General features: G+C 43.8%; 1 protein-coding gene across 3 annotated transcripts in view; it reads left to right on the top strand.

The window, feature by feature from the left end:
- MLLT6 (MLLT6, PHD finger containing) overlaps positions 1 to 20448 on the top strand; it is a 57548-nt gene that overhangs the window by 21049 nt on the left and 16051 nt on the right. For 2 of the 3 annotated variants that reach the window (XR_005779457.1, XM_040435029.1), the window contains exons 10-13: positions 1390 to 1821; positions 1972 to 2120; positions 2881 to 2931; positions 14059 to 14164. Coding sequence is in view for 2 of the 3 variants with exons in the window: in XM_040435029.1 (XP_040290963.1) it covers positions 1390 to 1821; positions 1972 to 2120; positions 2881 to 2931; positions 14059 to 14164 (738 nt within the window). In the remaining variant the exon portion in view is untranslated. The remainder of the gene's footprint in view (positions 1 to 1389; positions 1822 to 1971; positions 2121 to 2880; positions 2932 to 14058; positions 14165 to 20448) is intronic. The other variant, XM_040435030.1, reaches the window with a different exon arrangement.

Below are 20448 nucleotides of genomic sequence, written 5' to 3'. Positions count from 1 at the left end.
CGTACCGAATACGGAACCATTCATTTTAATGGATCCTCAAAAAAAACGGAAGGCACTCCATATGCCTTCTATTTCCGTATTTCTGTTTTTCCGTTCTGTTCAAAGATAGAACATGTCCTATTATTGTCCGCATAACGGACAAGGATAGTACTGTTCTATCAGGGCCCAGATGTTCCGTTCCGCAAAAAACTGAATGCACATAGACGTCATCCGTATTTTTTGCGGACCGCAAAATACTGAAAAAGCCATACGGTTGTGTGAAAGAGGCCTTAGGGTGAATAGGATAAGGGGGCTAATAGTTATTGAATCAAAAGTGAAAAAAAAAAAAACATTATTAGAATGTATAAACAATATAAAAATAAACATATAAAGCCTCACCGCGTCCGGTCACCTTGTCCCCCCACCCCAAAAAAACCCTGAATAACAGTGATCAAAAAGTTGTACATACCGCAAAAATGGTACTCGTAAAAAAAAAAGTTCGTTCCAAAAAAAATACAAGCCCTCATACAGCTCTGTAGACCAGTATATAAAAAGTCATGGCTGTCGGAAAATGTTGATGCAAAGAATATTAAAAAAAAAATTCAAATTTTAATTTTAATTTTTTTTAAAGGGAACCTGTCACCGGGATTTTGTGTATAGAGCTGAGGACATGGGTTGCTAGATGGCCGCTAGCACATCCGCAATACCCAGTCCCCATAGCTCTGTGTGCTTTTATTGTGTGAAAAAAACGATTTGATACATATGCAAATTAACCTGAGATGAGTCCTGTCCCTGACTCCTCTCACATACAGGACTCATCTCAGGTTAAATTGCATATGTATCAAATTGTTTTTTTTACACAATAAAAGCTACAGATTAAGGATGTCCTTTTTAGCGCAGAGTGAACGCTGTGATGTTTTTTTGTGTTTTTTTATTTTATTTTATTTTCAATTTTACCCCACAAAGAATTGTTTTCCCGTTTTCCAATACAAGACCTGGTAAATTACATGGTGCCATAGAAAAGCAGTTTGTCCCGCAAAAAATAAGCCCTCACATGTCTATGTGAACGCAAAAATAAAAAATGTAGGCTATTGGAATGCGGGGAGGAAAAAATGTAAAAATTAATATAGGCTCGGACTTTAAGACGTTAAAGGAGTTTTCCTACTTTGGAAACTTAGGGCATATTTACAGGATATGCCATAAATATCTGATAGATGCAAGTCTGGCATCTGGGACCATCAACTTACTCCTGTCTCACCCGGTAGAATTGGCCTTTGGCATCCACGCAGAGAGGTGGCCGTACATGTGCATATCTGTCTAATCACTTCTATGGGAGTTATGGAACTAGCTGAGCAAACGTGGTATCCATAGGTGCCATTATCCTGCCACTTATGCAGTCTTTTATTGCAGGTAGTGCTTCCTCTCCTCCTGAATTGGTCACATTTCCCAAATTGGAAGAGCAGGAGGAAGAAGAAGAGGATGAGGAAGAAGAGGACGTGGGAAGGTCGAGACCCACACCATCTTCTCCTCCAGAACTCACCTTTTCCAGCTTTGGTTCCATTATGCGCTTTTCAAGTGACTTATCAACTCACACCCGACCATGGGATCCCTCTCCTGGTGAGCATAAACCACAGAAATGGAGCAGAGAAAGTAGTGAGCCGCCACGAGAGAAAAAACATAAAGGGAGCAGGAAAAGCCGACATGGTCCTGGGAGACCTCGTGGGAGCAAGAACAACCCAACTCACAGTGTCGCCTCCTCCACTTTACCCCTGCCGCTACGGCAGTATACTCAGTCATCTTCCCTGCATGGTGTCAGCATGGATTCACCCCTGATGTCATCAGGTACAGTAAGAATACTTGTGCTTTTATGCTGGTGGGAGGACTGTCTATTGTTTAGCTGGGTCCTTTTGTGTATCATCAAACATTTTCCCAGTGTGAATGGAAATATTTCTGTAAATCCCACTCTGATACTATGCATTCTTCTCATATCAGGAATCTACACCAGTAATAAGGACCCCATCACTGTGAGGACAGCCTGCAGTACCCCCCTCCCCTCCAGCCTCTTATCCCACCAGAGCTCCCTTACTCCATACAGCAGAGGCTGCTCCATCACCCCATCCTCCACGGCTTCTACCACACAGGTCTGAGCAAAACGCTTTGAGATGCAGAATATTTATACAAGTGTACGCCGATCAGCCATAACATCAAACATCAGGGGGTGGGCTATATTAGGCAGCAAGTAAACGGTTCATGAAGTCGATGTGTTGGAAGCTAGAAAAGTGTAAGGATCTGAGCAACCCTGACGAGGGCCGGAATTCTGATGGCTAGATGACTTGGTCAGAGCAACTCCAAAAAGCAGTGATCCTGATATGCAGTGATTAGTACCTACCAAAAGTGATCCAAGGAAGGTCAGCTGAATAATCGGCCACTAAGTGCACTGATAAACGTGGCGAGTTAAGACTAGCTTGTCTGGTCTGATCCCACAGAAGAACTACCGTAGCACAAATTGCTGATTGTTAATGCTGGCTATGATAGAAAGGTGTCCGAACACACAGTGCAAGGGAGCTTGTTGCGTTACTGTTTATGGGGCTGCATAGCCACAGACTAGTCAGAGGGTCCATGCTGACCCCTATCCACCCTCGATAACCCCTACAGTGAGCTTGTGAGCATCACAACTGGAACATGGTGCAGTGGTAGAGGATTCTCTTTTGCATCATGTAGCTGGCTGCATGTGCGTCCCTTAAATGGGGACAAGATGGCACCCAGGTGCACAATGTGAAGAAGACAAGTTGGCAGAGGCAGTGATGCTGTGGGCAATGTTCTGCTAGGAAACTTTGTGTCCTGTTTTTTATGTGAATGTTAATTTGATGGTTATTAATTAATGGTAATGTCGTCTTTCAGATGGGTAATATCCTCTGCCACACTACAAAAATTGTTCAGAAATGGTTTGAGGTAAATGACAAAGACTTCAAGGTGTTGACTTGGAACATCTGATATGTGCTGGAAAAACAAGCCCAATCCGTGGAGGCCTCACCTCACAACTTACATGGTATAAACAGGGGCGGACTGTGCATAGACCCTATAGGGAAATTTCCTGGTGGGCCGCCCCGGCCCTCCTCACAACTACTGGCCAGGTAAATAACAATCTGATGCTCTCAGCATTAATTTAATGCTAGGAACATCAGGTACTTCAGGGCTCCAGACTAAAAAAAATATCAAGGAGCCAAATTTAGGAGCCAAATTAAAATTTTTAGTCGCCAAATTTAAAATACATATAATTACGATATAATAATAAAAAAATAAAAAAAAACAGGTCTTACCTAGGGTTGTCACGATACCAAAATTTTGACTCTATTTTGATACCATAAAAAAGTATTGCGATACTAAATACCACGTTAAAAAAATAAAAACGCCAAAAAAGCCGCGTGCATTACAGATTTTATGGAACGTCTGGACCATAATAGAACAGTCCTAACCTAATTTTTGTCGGGACAAGGTGCCAAAAAAAATCGCAAATTGCACGTTTTTTTTTTTTTTCTGTTACGGCGTTCACCGCATAGGAGATATTTTAAAATATTTTAATAGTTCGCACTTTTTTCGGGCGTGGCGATATGTATTTTTTTTGTATTGTTTATATATTTTATGTAAAATTGGGCAAGGGGGTGATTTAAACTTAATATTTTGGTGTTTGTTTTTTTTAACTTTTTATTTAATAACTATTTCCCCCCTTAGGGGCTAGAGCCTGGGATCTTTCATCCCTTGTCCTATTCACCCTGATAGAGCTCTATCAGGGTGAATAGGACATCATACTCTCCCTGCAGCTCTGTGCATAGTACACACGGCACAGTAGGGGCCATCCCTTGCGGCTCTTCAGCATACGGGGCCCCAGTGAACACTGAACAGACGCGTCCACTCTGGGGTTCACCTGAACCCCTACATCTTTGGTGTAAGAGCGGCTCAGTCAGCCCCAACTCCGGCCCCAGCTGGCTGAGCAAGACCTACAGCTGAGCCCACCGGTAGTTATCCAGGCAGTCAAAGGGAAGGGCAGACTTCATGGGCCCTGGGGCCCCCTTGTAGGGAGGCTTCCAGTAGGGCCCCTTGGGTTTGTAGTAGGGGGGCTGTAGCCGGTAAGTGGGCCCATAGTTTGGGAAGGGCGGATAGGGAGGGTGCATGATCAGAGTCCTGCAAGGAGTAGGTGAGCTGCACGGCTGCCCCTTATATCAGCCTGTTATACCAGGCTCGTTACTTTAATGACCGGCAGCCCTGCGGCCTTAACATCTTCACTGCCAGCCACACTTGAGCCTCCCAAGCGTGGTGGCATCTCCGCATTGTAGGCTGTACAAATGGCGGAGTGCTCCCTCATACCGCCGCACGTGCGCCAACCGATGGAACTGGTCACAATCGCACTTATATTGCGCTCACACCAGAAAAGCCCCCCCCCACACACTTCAGCATAAAATAGGAAACTCGCAGAGAGAGTTAGGTAGGCGGGGGGATACTGGGCAGCGGCAGCCATTAGCAAGTGGCGAGGTGATCATCAGCCATCCCGCCACTTGCTAATGTTATGTAAAGGGTTAATAGGAGCCCCGCGCTGGTCAAGACACTAAAAAGCCAGTGAACCATATATCTCTCAATAGTCCGTGCTTCATAGGAGGGGAGGTTATCTCCTCCTACTAAGCACTGACTATTGAAAGAGATATATGGTTCACTGGCTATTTAGTGTCTTGACCAGCGCGGGGCTCCTATTAACCCTTTTCTTCCCTTATTAAGATAATTTTTGTGAGCCCAGGCAGGGAGCTCACACTGAGTATTATCAGGGTCGTAAAGACATAAGGATTAGCCTTTAGCAGCGCCAGCGCAGGGGTGACTGTGACTGTTTGTGGAATGTTAAGTATGCGCTGAAAAACTTCTCAAGCTAACCTGTTCTGTGGAGCAGTCGGCATGGAGAGGGCTCCCTGTCTTCATGACTGAAGAGCAAGCTGCTACTGTGTTCAGCGCGGGAGAATGGGGGTGTGAGAGGAGCAGCCAATGGCAGGGCAGCCCGGGGATACTATGACCAATCAGCAGCCTCCTCACTAATAACAGAGCTCTGTTATTGGATTGCCGTCTGCCTGCTGTATGAAATCCCGTTCTTCTTAAAGCGGCAGAGCAGCGGAGGGTCTAGGCGCAAATGGCGACAAGACTACAAAGTCTTGTCGTCATTTTGCAATTATAGGTCGCATTTGCGACCATTTTGGTCGCCATCTGGAGCCCTGTACTTATACACCTGACTAACGGCCATAGGTACCCTCCTGAATTCAACTGTATCACCGTCTTTAGAATGGTGATACGGCAGTATTTTCTGCTCCACTATGGTATTTGGTTTCGCTGGGGTAGTATTTTGTGCTACACTATGTTATTGCAGGCCCTGTCTACTTCTGTTGGCCCTGCCTACATGTAAACACTAGAACGCCACACAAAATCATAAGCAAAAACTTTATTACATCGTCCAATATGTGGACATATACATATGACCTAAATAATAAAAATAAAAAACATATACTGAAAAGAGTGCGAGGATATGGAGAAAGGATCCCTCCAACCACAGGGACAGATCAATAATGAGGCTCAACAGTCACAGTGGTGTATAATAAACACAGGCCCAGAACACTAAAATGAATAGGTGCCAACCAGCATCCTCACAAGACATATCCCTGAAGACATCAGCAGTAAACACACAACAGGAACTGCCAAGTCAACCGAATATAGACTGAGAGCTATAATTCAAAGATAATACAGACCCAGGTTAGAGGGAACGGCCCAACGTCCGTTTCGCAGTCGAGCTTTTTCACAGGGCACTACTTGTGTTGCTGTGTCTTCTGTCAATTTGGATTCGCCTACAACATACGGCCACTTTTATTTTATTTATTTTTTAACATCTTGGTACCAGATACAATGGGACACTTTCAGAGTAGTCTATGCCTCTGTGGGTCAGAGCTGTTATGGCAGCACTAGGGGGACCTATACAATATTAGGCAGGTGGGTATAATGTTATGGCTGATCAGTGTATATTTAATATTGTGTGAATACCATTTTAGAATTTTGTGCAAAATATCAGTCTTATCAAGTAAATATATTCAAGGTCAAGCTTATTTATTTCCATGACATAAGATGCATTGAGGTTACATATGTGGTACACTTAGCAGGCAATACACAAGCAGCTAATAGAGGAGGATTGTCAGGGAAAGAACTGTAAGCATGGCCAGCATTAACCCCCTTTGCAATCTTTGACTGATATATCTATCACATGCACATGTATGTATACACATGTATTATACAGATGTTGGGTGCAGAGACAACTCCAGCCCTGGTCATTTAACCACTCAGATGCCACAAGCAATAGCAACGGCGGCATCTGAGTGGTTAAAAAGAGGGAATGGGCTCCTTCTGTACTCTGGTCAGACCCCCTGCCTACAGTGGAGAGTATTTAAATTTTTTTCCATGTTTCTTTCTATATTTAAAAAATTATATAGGCCTACCATTTGTTAAAACTTCTTGTCTTTTGGGAGCAGGTACATGGGCCATAGACACAGTAGACAGTAGCTGACTCGTTAAAGAGGACCTTTTCACCGGATTTTATTAATTGAAAAAAGTACCTGTACTTGCGGGATACCCCCCTCTGATGCTGCCATACTATTTGCATACTCAGTGGGGAAAATACTGGGGGGTACCATAGGAGCGCTATTTAAACAAAACAGGCAGGAGGGTTGCAGCATCAGCAGGGGTACCCCGCAAGTACAAGTACTTATCTCAATTAATAAACTCCGGTGAATGGTCCTCTTTAACGTCTATGGAACAGTTTTCTAGGCATGCTGTGGGACCTGTGCAGAGGTCAGGAGGGAGTAGATAAGCTGTGATATCGCCTATCATAAATTGTGGATCATGCCTTATCTATACAGAGGTGATTATCTGTCATTGTAATTCTGACTGTGGTGATAATGATAATAGCTACCTAAATTAAACAACTATTATTAGAACTAGTTGCCATTGTAAAATTTGCAGGATTTTGTACATTTTTATAAATATGACATTGAAAAATTAAAAACGCCAAAAATTAAAAACCTAAAAATATGATTTAAAGAATAGGTTATTTTCTGAGGACACATTTCCTTTTAATAGGTATTGCAGAGAATTCCCATTGCCGGTAATAGTATACTGTTGTAGTCTATGGTATAAGTGATGAAACAATTGCAGGTTCAAGTCCCATAAGGGGACTAAAAATGAAAGTAAAAAATGTTTTTTCAAAATCTAAAAAAATAATAATTCAAATAACCCCCTTTCCCAGTTTTGCATATAAAAAGTAATTGATATCGCTATATCCAAAAATGATCATGCTATTAAATGATAAAACCAATTATCCCATGCCATGAACACCGTAATGAAAAAAAAAAAAAAAAAGAGATCAGATTGGGCAGGTCTCTGTTTTTTTTATTACTTTGCTCCTCCACTCAAAATAACTGCCCCGCAAAAAACAAACGCTCACACAGCTCTGCAGATGGAAGTGTAAAAACTTAAAGGGGTTATCCAACCCTGTATAATGCCCGGGCCTCTCATACTGGTCATACTTACCCCTTGCACACTTACGCATTGCTCCTGATGGCCGCCACTGCATCTCACACAATAAGTGGTCGTTCAGGAGGGGCAGTCAGAGCCACCCTGATATACTGCTCAAGAGATGCCAAAAAGAAACTAAAGGGGCAGTAGACTAATATAAAACTTCGCTTTAATTTAAATAGGAGATAAAAAGGCCCCTACTACACAAACAACAAATAAGACGTGCCCTTTTGGTAGGTTTGGGCAAAAACGACACAACATACAAAAAATATATATTATAAGGGAGAAGGTCAAGGAGAGGGTAGGTAAATATAGGGGCTAGGGCTGTAATGTGTACCATCCACTGGCCCTAATACCTCCCTACTTGTCCTGTAACACCCTATATGATATCCAAAGGACGGGGTCCAAAATGCCCCGCAAGGGGTGGCCCAGACAGGAACTCTGATCCTAGTAAAAGGCCCTGTTAAGGCCCTAATCAAATGATTGATGTAGGAAAGGAGTACACACTTTGGAACACAATGAAAAAAATAATAAACACAAGAAAATGGGTATACCACCAACCAGACACAGAGAGTGGATCAGTGTGGGGGCATACTCAGGTGTCCCGACGCGTTTCTTCGGTTAAAGCCCCAGGAATCTTCAGGGGACACGGGGCTAGGTGTTTGCTGTAGTCAGTCTTTGACTAAGCCTATGAATAACGAAATACATATATAATAGTACATCACATAAGTAGTCAAAGGAAAAAGAAAACCTCCCCATCAATTATCCAGTATAGGGTCATGGAAAGATAGTGACTTACTCATTTGTGGCTGCGGTCACGGTGGCTGTTGGCGCACTGAACAGCAGGACCCAGTGTGGTGGTGTCCGCAAGGTTGATGACCGGCAGTTATGAGGCGGAAACCGCCACCTTATAAAGGTTATGGGGCCAAATAGGGCGCATTTACCGGAGTCAGTGGACTTCCGGCCGTGCGCCTATTGATGACGCTCCTGCAGTGCGCCTATTGATGACGCTCCTGCAGTGTGTCAGAGGCCGCGGTCACGTGCACGGAGTATCCGGAAATCACGTGACCGCGCCTGCGCCTCATACCCCTATCCCATGCGTTCCATGGGACTCAGGGTGGAACGCACGGCCGGCGCCCTACCCCAGCGTCATCCGGCCGCGCCTTATGGGATGCAAATGCATCACAGACGCGGTCACATGACCCAGGCACCGGCATCGGCCGCACAGGCGCAATGGTATCCCTAATGTCCAGACTGGAGGGTATATCATAACACCCCTCTGTTTCCTGGTTATTAAATGGGATAGATAAAGTGTCCTGCCTCAGCCTCTCCTACGCTCGGCAGGATACTGTAATAATATACTTATAAATGGATTGCTTCCCTATTTTACCACATATGGGAAAATCCATAACAAGTAGGCGGTGGAAAGAGGGTGCGATAAGAGGGAGAGACCACCTGCTCATCGGTCCGTTCCAGACCCCTATCCCCCCTAACCTCCTCCACCTCCTCGCAGGGATGTGACAGTGTATGCCCACCGTCCCGCGTTTAAGACCAAAAATAGAAAGGGATTTATAGTTGGGAAAGTGGTCACAAGGCCCTAACAAGAGACGGAGGTAGTCACAAGAAACAGCTGAAGTTCAAATGTTCATTTAGCCCATTGGGGACAACCGTATTCAGTGTGAATGTCCACCAACATTCCCTCTGTAGGATGGATTTATTCCAGTCTCCCCCACGGATGGGCTTAGGAACATGCTCGATCCCCATAAACCTGATGGACGTAACACGTCCTTCGTGGGCCGTCTGTACATGACGTGCAACGGGGGTATCCCTGCTGTTGCGAATATCCCCATGATGCTCCCCCATGCGTTTCCGTAGCTCCCTGAATGTTTTGCCTACGTAGCGCAGGCCACATACGCACGTAATCAAATAGATCACGCCTGTGCTGCGGCAATTCAGGAATCCTTTGATATGGTAGGTAGTATTCCTGGGTTCACCGACAAACGTCTTACCCTGTGTCAAGCTATCACAGAAGCTACATCGTCCGCATCTGTGACAGCCCGTCACCAAACCATCCAGCCACGTCCGTGGCTTAGCTGCAGAAGTAAAGTGGCTGTGCACCAGTCTGTCCCTCAAATTGTTGCCCCTCCTGAATGTCAGGGAGACCGAGGGATCCAAGACCTCAGCCAGGTCTGGGTCCATAAGCAAAGTGTCCCAGTGGCGCGTCAAAATCTTCCTCACCTGTGACGCAGCCGCGTCGAAGGTGCCTACCACCCGGACAGCACTCTGAGACTCACGTTCCCTGATATTTGTGGGATGAAGAAGTTCCGTTCGTTTGCGTGCCTTGGTTCTCTCATAGGCCAGTCTGAGCGTACTATCTGGGTATCCCCTCTCCTGAAATCTAGACCTAAGGTCACGTGCTTGATATTTAAAATCCTTGTCTTCGGAACAATTACGTTTGAGTCTCAGGTACTGTCCGGTGGGTATCCCTCTCTTAAGAGGGACAGGATGACAACTGTCCCACCTAAGAAGGGAGTTAGTGGAAGTTGGTTTTCTATAAATGGACGTATTTAAACCACCTTTGTCATCCCTGATGATGACCACATCCAAGAAAGGAAGACGGTCCCTCACGATGACCGAGGTGAATCTAAGGCCAAAGTTATTCACGTTCAGTTCGGTGATCAGTTTGTTAAAATCGCTCTCTGGTCCGCTCCACAACAGAAATATATCGTCAATGTAGCGTGACCAGAGAGCGATATGATCCACGAACCAACGCGGCGGGTCCCCGAACACCACTGATTCCTCCCACCAGCCCAGGAGCAAATTGGCGTAAGATGGGGCACAGGAACTGCCCATCGCCGTGCCCCTGAGCTGGTGGTATATGCGACCGTCAAACATAAAAACATTGTTTGACAGCACAAACTCCAGCAGCTCCAGGGTGAAAGCATTGTGTAGGGAAAATTGTTGCCCCCTAGTGCTCAAAAAATGTCTGGAGGCCTCCAATCCCCGTTCATGTGGAATGGAGGAGTAGAGTGCCTCCACATCAATGGAGGCTAGAAACCAGTGCGGCTCTATGCAGATGTCCTCAATTTTCCCCAACAAATCGCCTGTGTCTCGCACATAGGATGGCAGGGCCACCACAAAAGGACGCAATACCCTGTCCACATAGATACCACAATTCTGTGAAATACTACCAATCCCTGAAACGATTGGCCGTCCTCTGATGGGTGTGGTCTCTTTATGCACTTTTGGCAAACAATAAAAAGTAGCCATGATCGGGTAACGTGGGTATAGAAAATCATATTCTTCGTCACTAATAATGTGGATGTTCTTGGCCCTCACTAAAATATCTCTCAGGGTCCCCTGCAGACTACTAATAGGATTGCTCCGAAGGATCTCGTACCCCGTGCCGTCTGACAAGATGGATAGGCACATGTTACGATACGCCGATGTATCCATTAAAACAATGTTGCCCCCCTTGTCAGACGGTTTGATAACAATATTTTTATCCTCTTCGAGGTCTTTGATAGCCATCCTTTCTTTTTTGCTGCAGTTGAACCTAGGTGGGACTGGATGTATATTGGCCAATTCTGAGATGGTGTGTTGTAGAAATACGTCTACGCAGGACACTTCCCCTATCGGGGGCATCTTGACACTCCTATTTTTTAGAGATGTGAATGGACCCAACCCTTCTGCATTGGGGGGTGACTGATCAAGGTTAAATAATAGATGAACGTCTTTTAAAATTTCCACGGGGACACCCAGTTCACGGCTTTCCCTCTTGTCCCTAAGTTTATGAAACTTGTGCCATCTCAGTCTGCGGGCAAAGAGATTCAAGTCTCTTGTCCACCGAAAGATGTCAAATTTATTGGTGGGTACGAACGAAAGTCCACGTCCCAGCAGACTCAGTTCAGTTGGTGATAGGATACGGGCAGAGAGATTAATAATCCGTTTGTCTAAAAGGAGTTGGTCTACCGTGTCTGTTTTTCGGTGTTCCTGCTCCTGAGAGGGTAATGTGTCCCTTGATCTAAAAAAGGAGAGGAAGGACCCGGTGCGGCTGTAGGTGGAGTTTGAGAGGGATACTGTGGGTACTGTCTCGACCGATTACCCCGTCCCCTAGATCTATATGCACCCCGTCCGCGTCCCTTGCTCTTAGGATTTCTCTCTTTCTCTGTATCAGAGAATTCTGTATCCGTAGAGGATATGTCTGTGTTCTGTGAAGTGGGCGGGTTAGTCAAGAACTGATACGCTTTATTATCGCGGAAATCCTGGGAGTCTCTGCTAAATTGCCTGTGCTTGCGGTCCTTTAAATGAAATTGGTACCGCTCCACCGCGTTCTGCAGCTGGGCTTCTTTAACAGAGAATTCCGGTTCCGACTGAAATTTCTTTGTGATGTCAATCTGTTCTTTAAGACTCGCCTCCGCCCGCTCTAGAACAATCCTCTCTTCGTCCACCAATAACTGCATAAATTTTAGGGAACTAGCAGTGGCCTCCTTTTCCCACTTTTTCAGGAATTCTGGGTTCCTGATGCGGTGTGCAGGGGAAAGGGTGATACGAAGCCCCCTGGGCACGATCCCCTGTTTGATATAATGTTCCAAACCCTGCACCTCCCACCAGGAACTTATATGTTCTTTATATAACCTAGTGAGTTCCGAGAAGGCGCCATTAAGGGTGGGGGTATATTTTTTCTGTATGAAAAGTTGTTCAGAGAACACCAAGCTGGCCTCAGAGACCCAAACGTTCCTATCAAGGCCCGTGGCCAAGAACCCGGACATATCCCAAAAATACAAAATACACAATAAGTGGTCATTCAGGAGGGGCAGTCAGAGCCACCCTGATATACTGCTCAAGAGATGCCAAAAAGAAACTAAAGGGGCAGTAGACTAATATAAAACTTCGCTTTAATTTAAATAGGAGATAAAAAGGCCCCTACTACACAAACAACAAATAAGACGTGCCCTTTTGGTAGGTTTGGGCAAAAACGACACAACATACAAAAAATATATATTATAAGGGAGAAGGTCAAGGAGAGGGTAGGTAAATATAGGGGCTAGGGCTGTAATGTGTACCATCCACTGGCCCTAATACCTCCCTACTTGTCCTGTAACACCCTATATGATATCCAAAGGACGGGGGTCCAAAATGCCCCGCAAGGGGTGGCCCAGACAGGAACTCTGATCCTAGTAAAAGGCCCTGTTAAGGCCCTAATCAAATGATTGATGTAGGAAAGGAGTGTTTATTATTTTTTTCATTGTGTTCCAAAGTGTGTACTCCTTTCCTACATCAATCATTTGATTAGGGCCTTAACAGGGCCTTTTACTAGGATCAGAGTTCCTGTCTGGGCCACCCCTTGCGGGGCATTTTGGACCCCGTCCTTTGGATATCATATAGGGTGTTACAGGACAAGTAGGGAGGTATTAGGGCCAGTGGATGGTACACATTACAGCCCTAGCCCCTATATTTACCTACCCTCTCCTTGACCTTCTCCCTTATAATATATATTTTTTGTATGTTGTGTCGTTTTTGCCCAAACCTACCAAAAGGGCACGTCTTATTTGTTGTTTGTGTAGTAGGGGCCTTTTTATCTCCTATTTAAATTAACGCCACTGCATCTCCCCATCGCGCGGATCAAAACATCCGGCGATTGGGGGGAGGCAGCCAACAGAAGGCCATGACAGGAATGAGCGTCCCTAGCATCGCGGGTGACGCTAGGGAGGCTCGTCCCCGTCGCTATTTGCTGCCACGACGGGGAGATGCACCGGCGGCCGTGCGGGTGACGCAGGTGCAGGGGAGCGGGGTAAGTATGACCAGTATGAGGAGTCCAGGCATTTTGGGGGGCATTATAGGAGTTGGATAACCCCTTTAAGGGTGTCAGAATACGGTAATGCAAATAAATTATTTTTTGAAAGATGTTTTTTCAAATAGTAAAACATAATAGAAACTATATATATATATATATAATATTTGGTATCTCTGTAAATGTACTGACCGGCAGAATAAGGCTCTCAAGTCATTTTTAGCACTAAGGGAACATTGTAAAATAAAAAACTATTTTGAACTCCAACCCCCCCCCCCAAGTTTTTGTTTCCTGTTGAATACATGATGATAAATTAAATGGTGCAGTAATGGAAAAAAAAAGCCCTCAAATGACTGTGAATGGAAAAGTAAAAAAGTTTTGGCTCTTGGAAAGGGGGGGGGGGGGAGTGGAAATTCGCTGCTTTAGGGTTGCAAACCAAGCAACTGCTTAGGGTCCATTATACTTAGAGGGGCTATCTTGTGCTGATCATGAGAATGTTGACTCCATACCCCAATGGAGCCCTCCAAAATGAACGGAGCTGCCAGTCGGGCATATGCTCAGCCGCTCCATTTATTTCTATGAGAGTTCCAGTTTTGAAGAATCTAAATTGCTGACTCACTCTCTTTCTATATATACATGGATTTGGGGCTGTTTTAATGCATTTCTATGTTTTTCCCTATTACTCTGTTTAGGTATTCTCACTGGCGGGCTCCACATTTAGTATCCCATCATCGCATATATTTGGAAGCCCAGTGTCAATGCCCCCTCTCCTCAGCCAGGCTGAAACCAATAGGACAGGTAACCTCTTCTCTACTTATCTTGTTCTGCCATAAAAATGGAAATACACAAACCAGTAGATCATCGTCTTATAAGCACAAAAACGCGAACAGTGGTTTTCCCTTCAGCAATCAATTTACATGAATGTTAGATTGGTGGGGGTCCCACCTCTGACACCCCTACCACTTAGGCTACTTTCACACTTGCGCTTGATCGGATCCGTTCTGAACGGATCCGATCATATTAATGCAGACGGAGGCTCCGTTCAGTACGGATCCGTCTGCATTAATAACTTAGAAAAATTTCTAAGTGCGAAAGTAGCCTGAGCGGATCCGTTCAGACTTTCAATGTAAAGTCAATGGGGGACGGATCCGCTTGAAGATTGAGCCATATGGTGTCATCTTCAAGCGGATCCGTTCCCATTGACTTACATTGTAAGTCTGGACGGATCCGCTCAGGCTACTTTCGCACTTAGAAATTTTTCTACCCGTTCAGCTGTCCGCCTGGCCGTGCGGAGGCGAGCGGAGTGGAGGCTGAACGCCGCCAGACTGATGCAGTCTGAGCGGATCCGCATCCATTCAGACTGCATCAGGGCTGGACGGAAGCGTTCTGCTCCGCTCGTGAGCCCCTTCAAACGGAGCTCACGAGCGGACAGCAGAACGCTAGTGTGAAAGTAGCCTTAATGAGGTCCTCTAAACCACCTCGCCAGCCATATGGATGGTGGCTGAACATAAACCCTGTTGCTCCATTTAATTGCTCCTCACTGCAGTCATCCTGCTGTCAGGAATTAGGAGTGTTGGTATATGTTCACAAGGAGTTTTTTGTGTGCTGCAAAAAAAAAAAAAAACTGAAGCAGAATCCGCTTCAGGATTGCTTGTGTTCTTTTGGATGTGGTTTTTATTCCGATGTGGCTTTTGATATGTTTTTTGATGTGGTTTTTGATTCTGCCTATTTCAATGGGAAGTTTAGATGTGGATTCCATGTGGAATCCGCACCAAGAATGAATGTCACTTTTTGGTAAATGGGGAAAAAAAGCATTTTGGCACGTTTTTTGGGGTGCGGAATCTGCACCAAAATCCATATATAAAACTATTAGGCCTCATGCACATGACTTTATTTTGGATCCAATCTCATCTACATTTTTTGTGGATCACAAACCGACCTATTCATATATGGGGCCGCAAAAAAATGCAGACAGCACACATGCGCTGTCCGCATCTGATTGGCCATTCTGAAAATTACATGACCCCAGTTCCAAAAAAGTTGGGCCGCTGTGTAAAATGTAAATAAAAACAGAATGCAATGATTTACAAATCTCATTTTATTATTAGACCCATATTTTATTTACTGTAGATTAGGGATCGACCGATTATCGGTTTTACCGATATTATCGGCCGATATTCAGGATTTTGACAGTTATCGGTATCGGCATCTATTTTGCCGATATTCCGATAACGTATGGGGAACACAGAACGCGCTGCTCTCAGCGCTCTCTGTGTTCCCTCCGCAGCACAGGGGAGAAGGAAGCAGTGTCTCCCTCCCCCCTGTGATGCTGCTGCCGCCAATAAAGAACAGATGGGAAGAGGAGGGGAGGGGCTGTGGCCACTGTACCACCAATGATGTTAACTTACTCATTCATTCAAATTGAACAGGAGGCGGGAGCTGGCTGCAGAATCACATAGCCGGCTCCCGACCTCTATGAGCGGTAGTTAACCCCTCAGGTGCCGCGGATCGCAGCTACCGCTCATATAGGTCGGGAGCCGGCTATGTGATTCTGCAGCCAGCTCCCGCCTCCTGTATATGAATAAATGAGAGATTTATGTTCATTGGTGGCGCAGTGTGCCCCCCACCCCCGTATTAAAAACATTGGTGGCGCAGTGCGCCCCCCCACCCCAGTATTAAAAACATTGGTGGCGCAGTGCGCCCCCCCACCCATGCCCCCCAGTTTTAATCATTGGTGGCAGTGGCCATAGAGTCCCCTCTCCCTTCCTCCTCCGATCGGAGCCCCAGCAGTGTAAGCCTGGGGCTCCGATCAGTTACCATGGCAGCCAGAACGCTATTGAAGCCCTGGCTGCCATGGTAAGCTCCATGCTGCTGTGTGCACAAAGCACAGAGCAGCAGGGACAGTGTGAGATCCTATTCACCCTGATAGAGCTCTATCAGGGTGAATAGGACAAGGGCTCTAGTCCCTAAGGGGGCTAAAAGTTAGTTTAAAAAAAAACCACCAAAATATTAAGTATAAATAAAAAAGAAAGATTTACAAAAAAAAATACACATTAACAATAAAAAATATTCATTTTCAGCAGATTTGTGTAGGATTTTTTATTTTTTTTAAAATGAAATTTCACAGAATATCGGTATAAAGTATCGGTATCGGCCCTAAAAAATCAATATCAGTCGATCCCTACTGTAGATCATAGAACACATATCAGATGCTGAAAGTAAGACATTTTACTATTTCATGGAAAAAAAAATAATTTAGAACTTGATGGCAACAGCGCATCTCAAAAGTTGGGACGGGGCAACAAAAGGCTGAAAAAATAAGTGTTACTAATAAAAACAACTGGAGGAGCAATTTACAACTAAATTACCGGTATATGACTGGGTATAAAAATAGCATGTTAGAGAGGCAGAGGTTCATCAATCCACGAAACACATCAGAAAAATTTAGCACACTGCGAATATCCCACCATCTACAGTACATAATATCGTCAAAAGATTCAGAGAATCTGGAGAAATCCATATGCACAAGGGACAAGGCCAACAGTCAGTACTGGATGCTTGTGAACTATGGGCCCTCAGTCAGCAGTTCATTAAAAACAGGCATGAGTCTGTACTAGAAATCACCATGCAATCCACAAATGCAAGTTTAAGCTGTATCATGCAAAGAAGAAGCCTTATGTCAACATGATCCAGAAATGTTGCTGTCTTTTCTTGGCAGAAGCTCATTTAAAATGGAGCAAGACAAAATGGAAAACTGTTCTGTCGTCAGATGAATCAGATTGTGAAATTCTTTTTTCAAACCAAGGACTCCATGTTTTGGGGACTCAAGAAGAGAGGGACCATCCATCTTGTTATCAGTGTACAGTTCTAAAGCCTGCATCTCTGATGGTATGGGGTTGCATTAGTACCTATGGCATGGGCAACTTACACATCTGGAAAGACGCTATTAAAGGGTTTCTGTCACCCCATTAAACATTTTTTTTTTTTTTTCTTTACTAATATTCCCTATAAAATGTTTGAAAATGGTGGCTCACTCAAGACGTGATCAAAGAATTGGTGCTGCTAACCCGTGAGAGGGACACCCACCCTCTGGTCAAAAAACAGTAGCTATGAAATAAGTAAGGGTGAGCACTCAACAAATGGCGTTTGGAAACTAAAAGTTTAATTAAACACTAAAATATTTAAAATAGATAAAATAGTAATATACTGGATGAAGGATAAATTAGTATACAAATTGGTATATAAACATATAGAATTTGTGGTAAAATTTCATATATGAACAATTCGCATCTAATCACACTTCACATAGATGTGCACATGTGTGCTAGTAGCCCATTCAGTATGCAGTCTCTTAATAGTATATAAAGTTGGTGTATTGATCTATAGATGTTCGAACAATGTCCTGAATAAAATAGTCCTGTTCGGTTTTCTCTTACAATGATTGATGCTGAATAGTAAATTATCGCATCTCCAGTGACATCATTCGATATCATAAAACGCTATGCGTTGGCTGCTCTCCAAGTGTATGGTGCCGGTCGTACCGGTGTTAGGGCAGATTGGGGCAAATAGCACAGGTAACTTGGTCTTACCTTCCTCGTGTCTGTCCCAAACTTTCTTCTCATCTAGCGAGAGTGACGCAGGATACAATTGGCATAGTTCTGCGTACTGCTTCACAAACTCACCGACTTCTCGCGGGAGTTGAAACTCTCTTCCGGGTTAATCCGTTCACGTGACTTGTATCCAACGTAACAGGTACAACAAAGTATCGGTCTTTCCAAGTTATAGGATTTCTCGCATGGCCATGCAAGTTATTGCAGAGATGTTTGCTTCTTTATTACTGCGATCCAGCCCAGACGCGTTTCGGGAGCTCTGCTTCCCTTCATCAGTGGTATCGCATCTGTGGCAATCTCTGCCTTTTATACCCACAGTCTAGATCAAAACTGTGGATACCTGGAATTCACTGGACCATAAATACTCTGTTGCGGTTAGCATGCGTTTTATGTGCGTTTTTATTGGCACTTATGCGTTTTTTGTAATATAGATTACTTTTCTCATTCTAGAGCTGTTGTATAATGGAGAAGATAATCCAAGATTGCATGAATTAGATATTCGCAATCTGGGTTTATTTAACTTTTTTTATTTTCCTTTTTCTTTTTTCAATATGCAATATATTTGTGTGAAAAATGAGAATATGAGTTCATATACAATATATCCTTTAGTATAAAACATAAAATGGATTCTTGAAATATAAAATATACATATAAATAATCTGTTAATATTCAATAAGATCAAAAATATTGTTATGGATAGGACACATAATAGGTACTGTTTGATAACAGATATACGACAATTTACAACAAGATACATAGATTATAAGGCATGATATGATATTTTTCATAAAAATATTTTTCATAAAAATACTTTCATAGAGAGTGCTTTCATAATAATGACCTGCAGGGAATTTTAATATAATAGTCTATTCAGCAACTGCCGCAAAGGTCCTCACAAGGGATTTCGCCTAAAGATTGTTTTCTTATCTTTTCTTTGGATTTTAGTTGGCGCTAATGTATGGATAAAATCTACCCTAAAGGTCTGGGCACCCTGATCCGAGTACATGACATAGTGCCAATAACGGCCTGACTATGGCATCAGAGTCGGATACCGGGCTACCTCCCTACAAAAATCCAAATATCTCTAGCTCGGCATTCAAGCCAACAGGTAACATAGATCCAAATTCATAAATACGGCGCGACTCAATTTTTGACATCTGCTTGATGTAGTTGCCCCCTCGCCAATGTTTATCTACCTTCTCCAATGCCATGAATATCAGACCAGTTGGATCTTTATTATGTACTTCCATATAATGTTTTGATAGACAGTGTTTTTCATAACCCTTCTTTATATTGGCTATGTGTTCTCATTCATGCAATCTTGGATTATCTTCTCCATTATACAACAGCTCTAGAATGAGAAAAGTAATCTATATTACAAAAAAACGCATAAGTGCCAATAAAAACGCACATAAAACGCATGCTAACCGCAACAGAGTATTTATGGTCCAGTGAATTCCAGGTATCCACAGTTTTGATCTAGACTGTGGGTATAAAAGGCGGAGATTGCCACAGATGCGATACCACTGATGAAGGGAAGCAGAGCTCCCGAAACGCGTCTGGTCTGGATCGCAGTAATAAAGAAGCAAACATCTCCGCAATAACTTGCATGGCCATGGGAGAAATCCTATAACTTGGAAAAGACCGATACTTTGTTGTACCTGTTACGTTGGATACAAGTCACGTGAACGGATTAACCCGGAAGAGAGTTTCAACTCCCGCGAGAAGTCGGTGAGTTTGTGAAGCAGTACGCAGAACTATGCCAATTGTATCCTGCGTCACTCTCGCTAGATGAGAAGAAAGTTTGGGACAGACACGAGGAAGGTAAGACCAAGTTACCTGTGCTATTTGCCCCAATCTGCCCTAACACCGGTACGACCGGCACCATACACTTGGAGAGCAGCCAACGCATAGCGTTTTATGATATCGAATGATGTCACTGGAGATGCGATAATTTACTATTCAGCATCAATCATTGTAAGAGAAAACCGAACAGGACTATTTTATTCAGGACATTGTTCGAACATCCATAGATCAATACACCAACTTTATATACTATTAAGAGACTGCATACTGAATGGGCTACTAGCACACATGTGCACATCTATGTGAAGTGTGATTAGATGCGAATTGTTCATATATGAAATTTTACCACAAATTCTATATGTTTATATACCAATTTGTATACTAATTTATCCTTCATCCAGTATATTACTATTTTATCTATTTTAAATATTTTAGTGTTTAATTAAATTTTAGTTTCCAAACGCCATTTGTTGAGTGCTCACCCTTACTAATTTCATAGCTAATATTCCCTATAGTGCGATCTCATGATACATAAGCAAATTAATCATTTTGGTTCAGTAGAATTTGCTAAAAATCGATTTTTAAAATATGCTAATTACCTTGCTACCAGCAAGTAGGGCGGCTACTTGCTGGTAGCAGCCGCATCCTCCGATGACGCCCCCTCGG

Source organism: Bufo bufo, chromosome 6 (assembly GCF_905171765.1).
Source record: "Bufo bufo chromosome 6, aBufBuf1.1, whole genome shotgun sequence".
Lineage (NCBI taxonomy): Eukaryota > Metazoa > Chordata > Amphibia > Anura > Bufonidae > Bufo > Bufo bufo.
The sequence above is the reverse complement of the archived record's forward strand: the minus strand, read 5'-3'. Positions and strand labels throughout refer to the sequence as shown.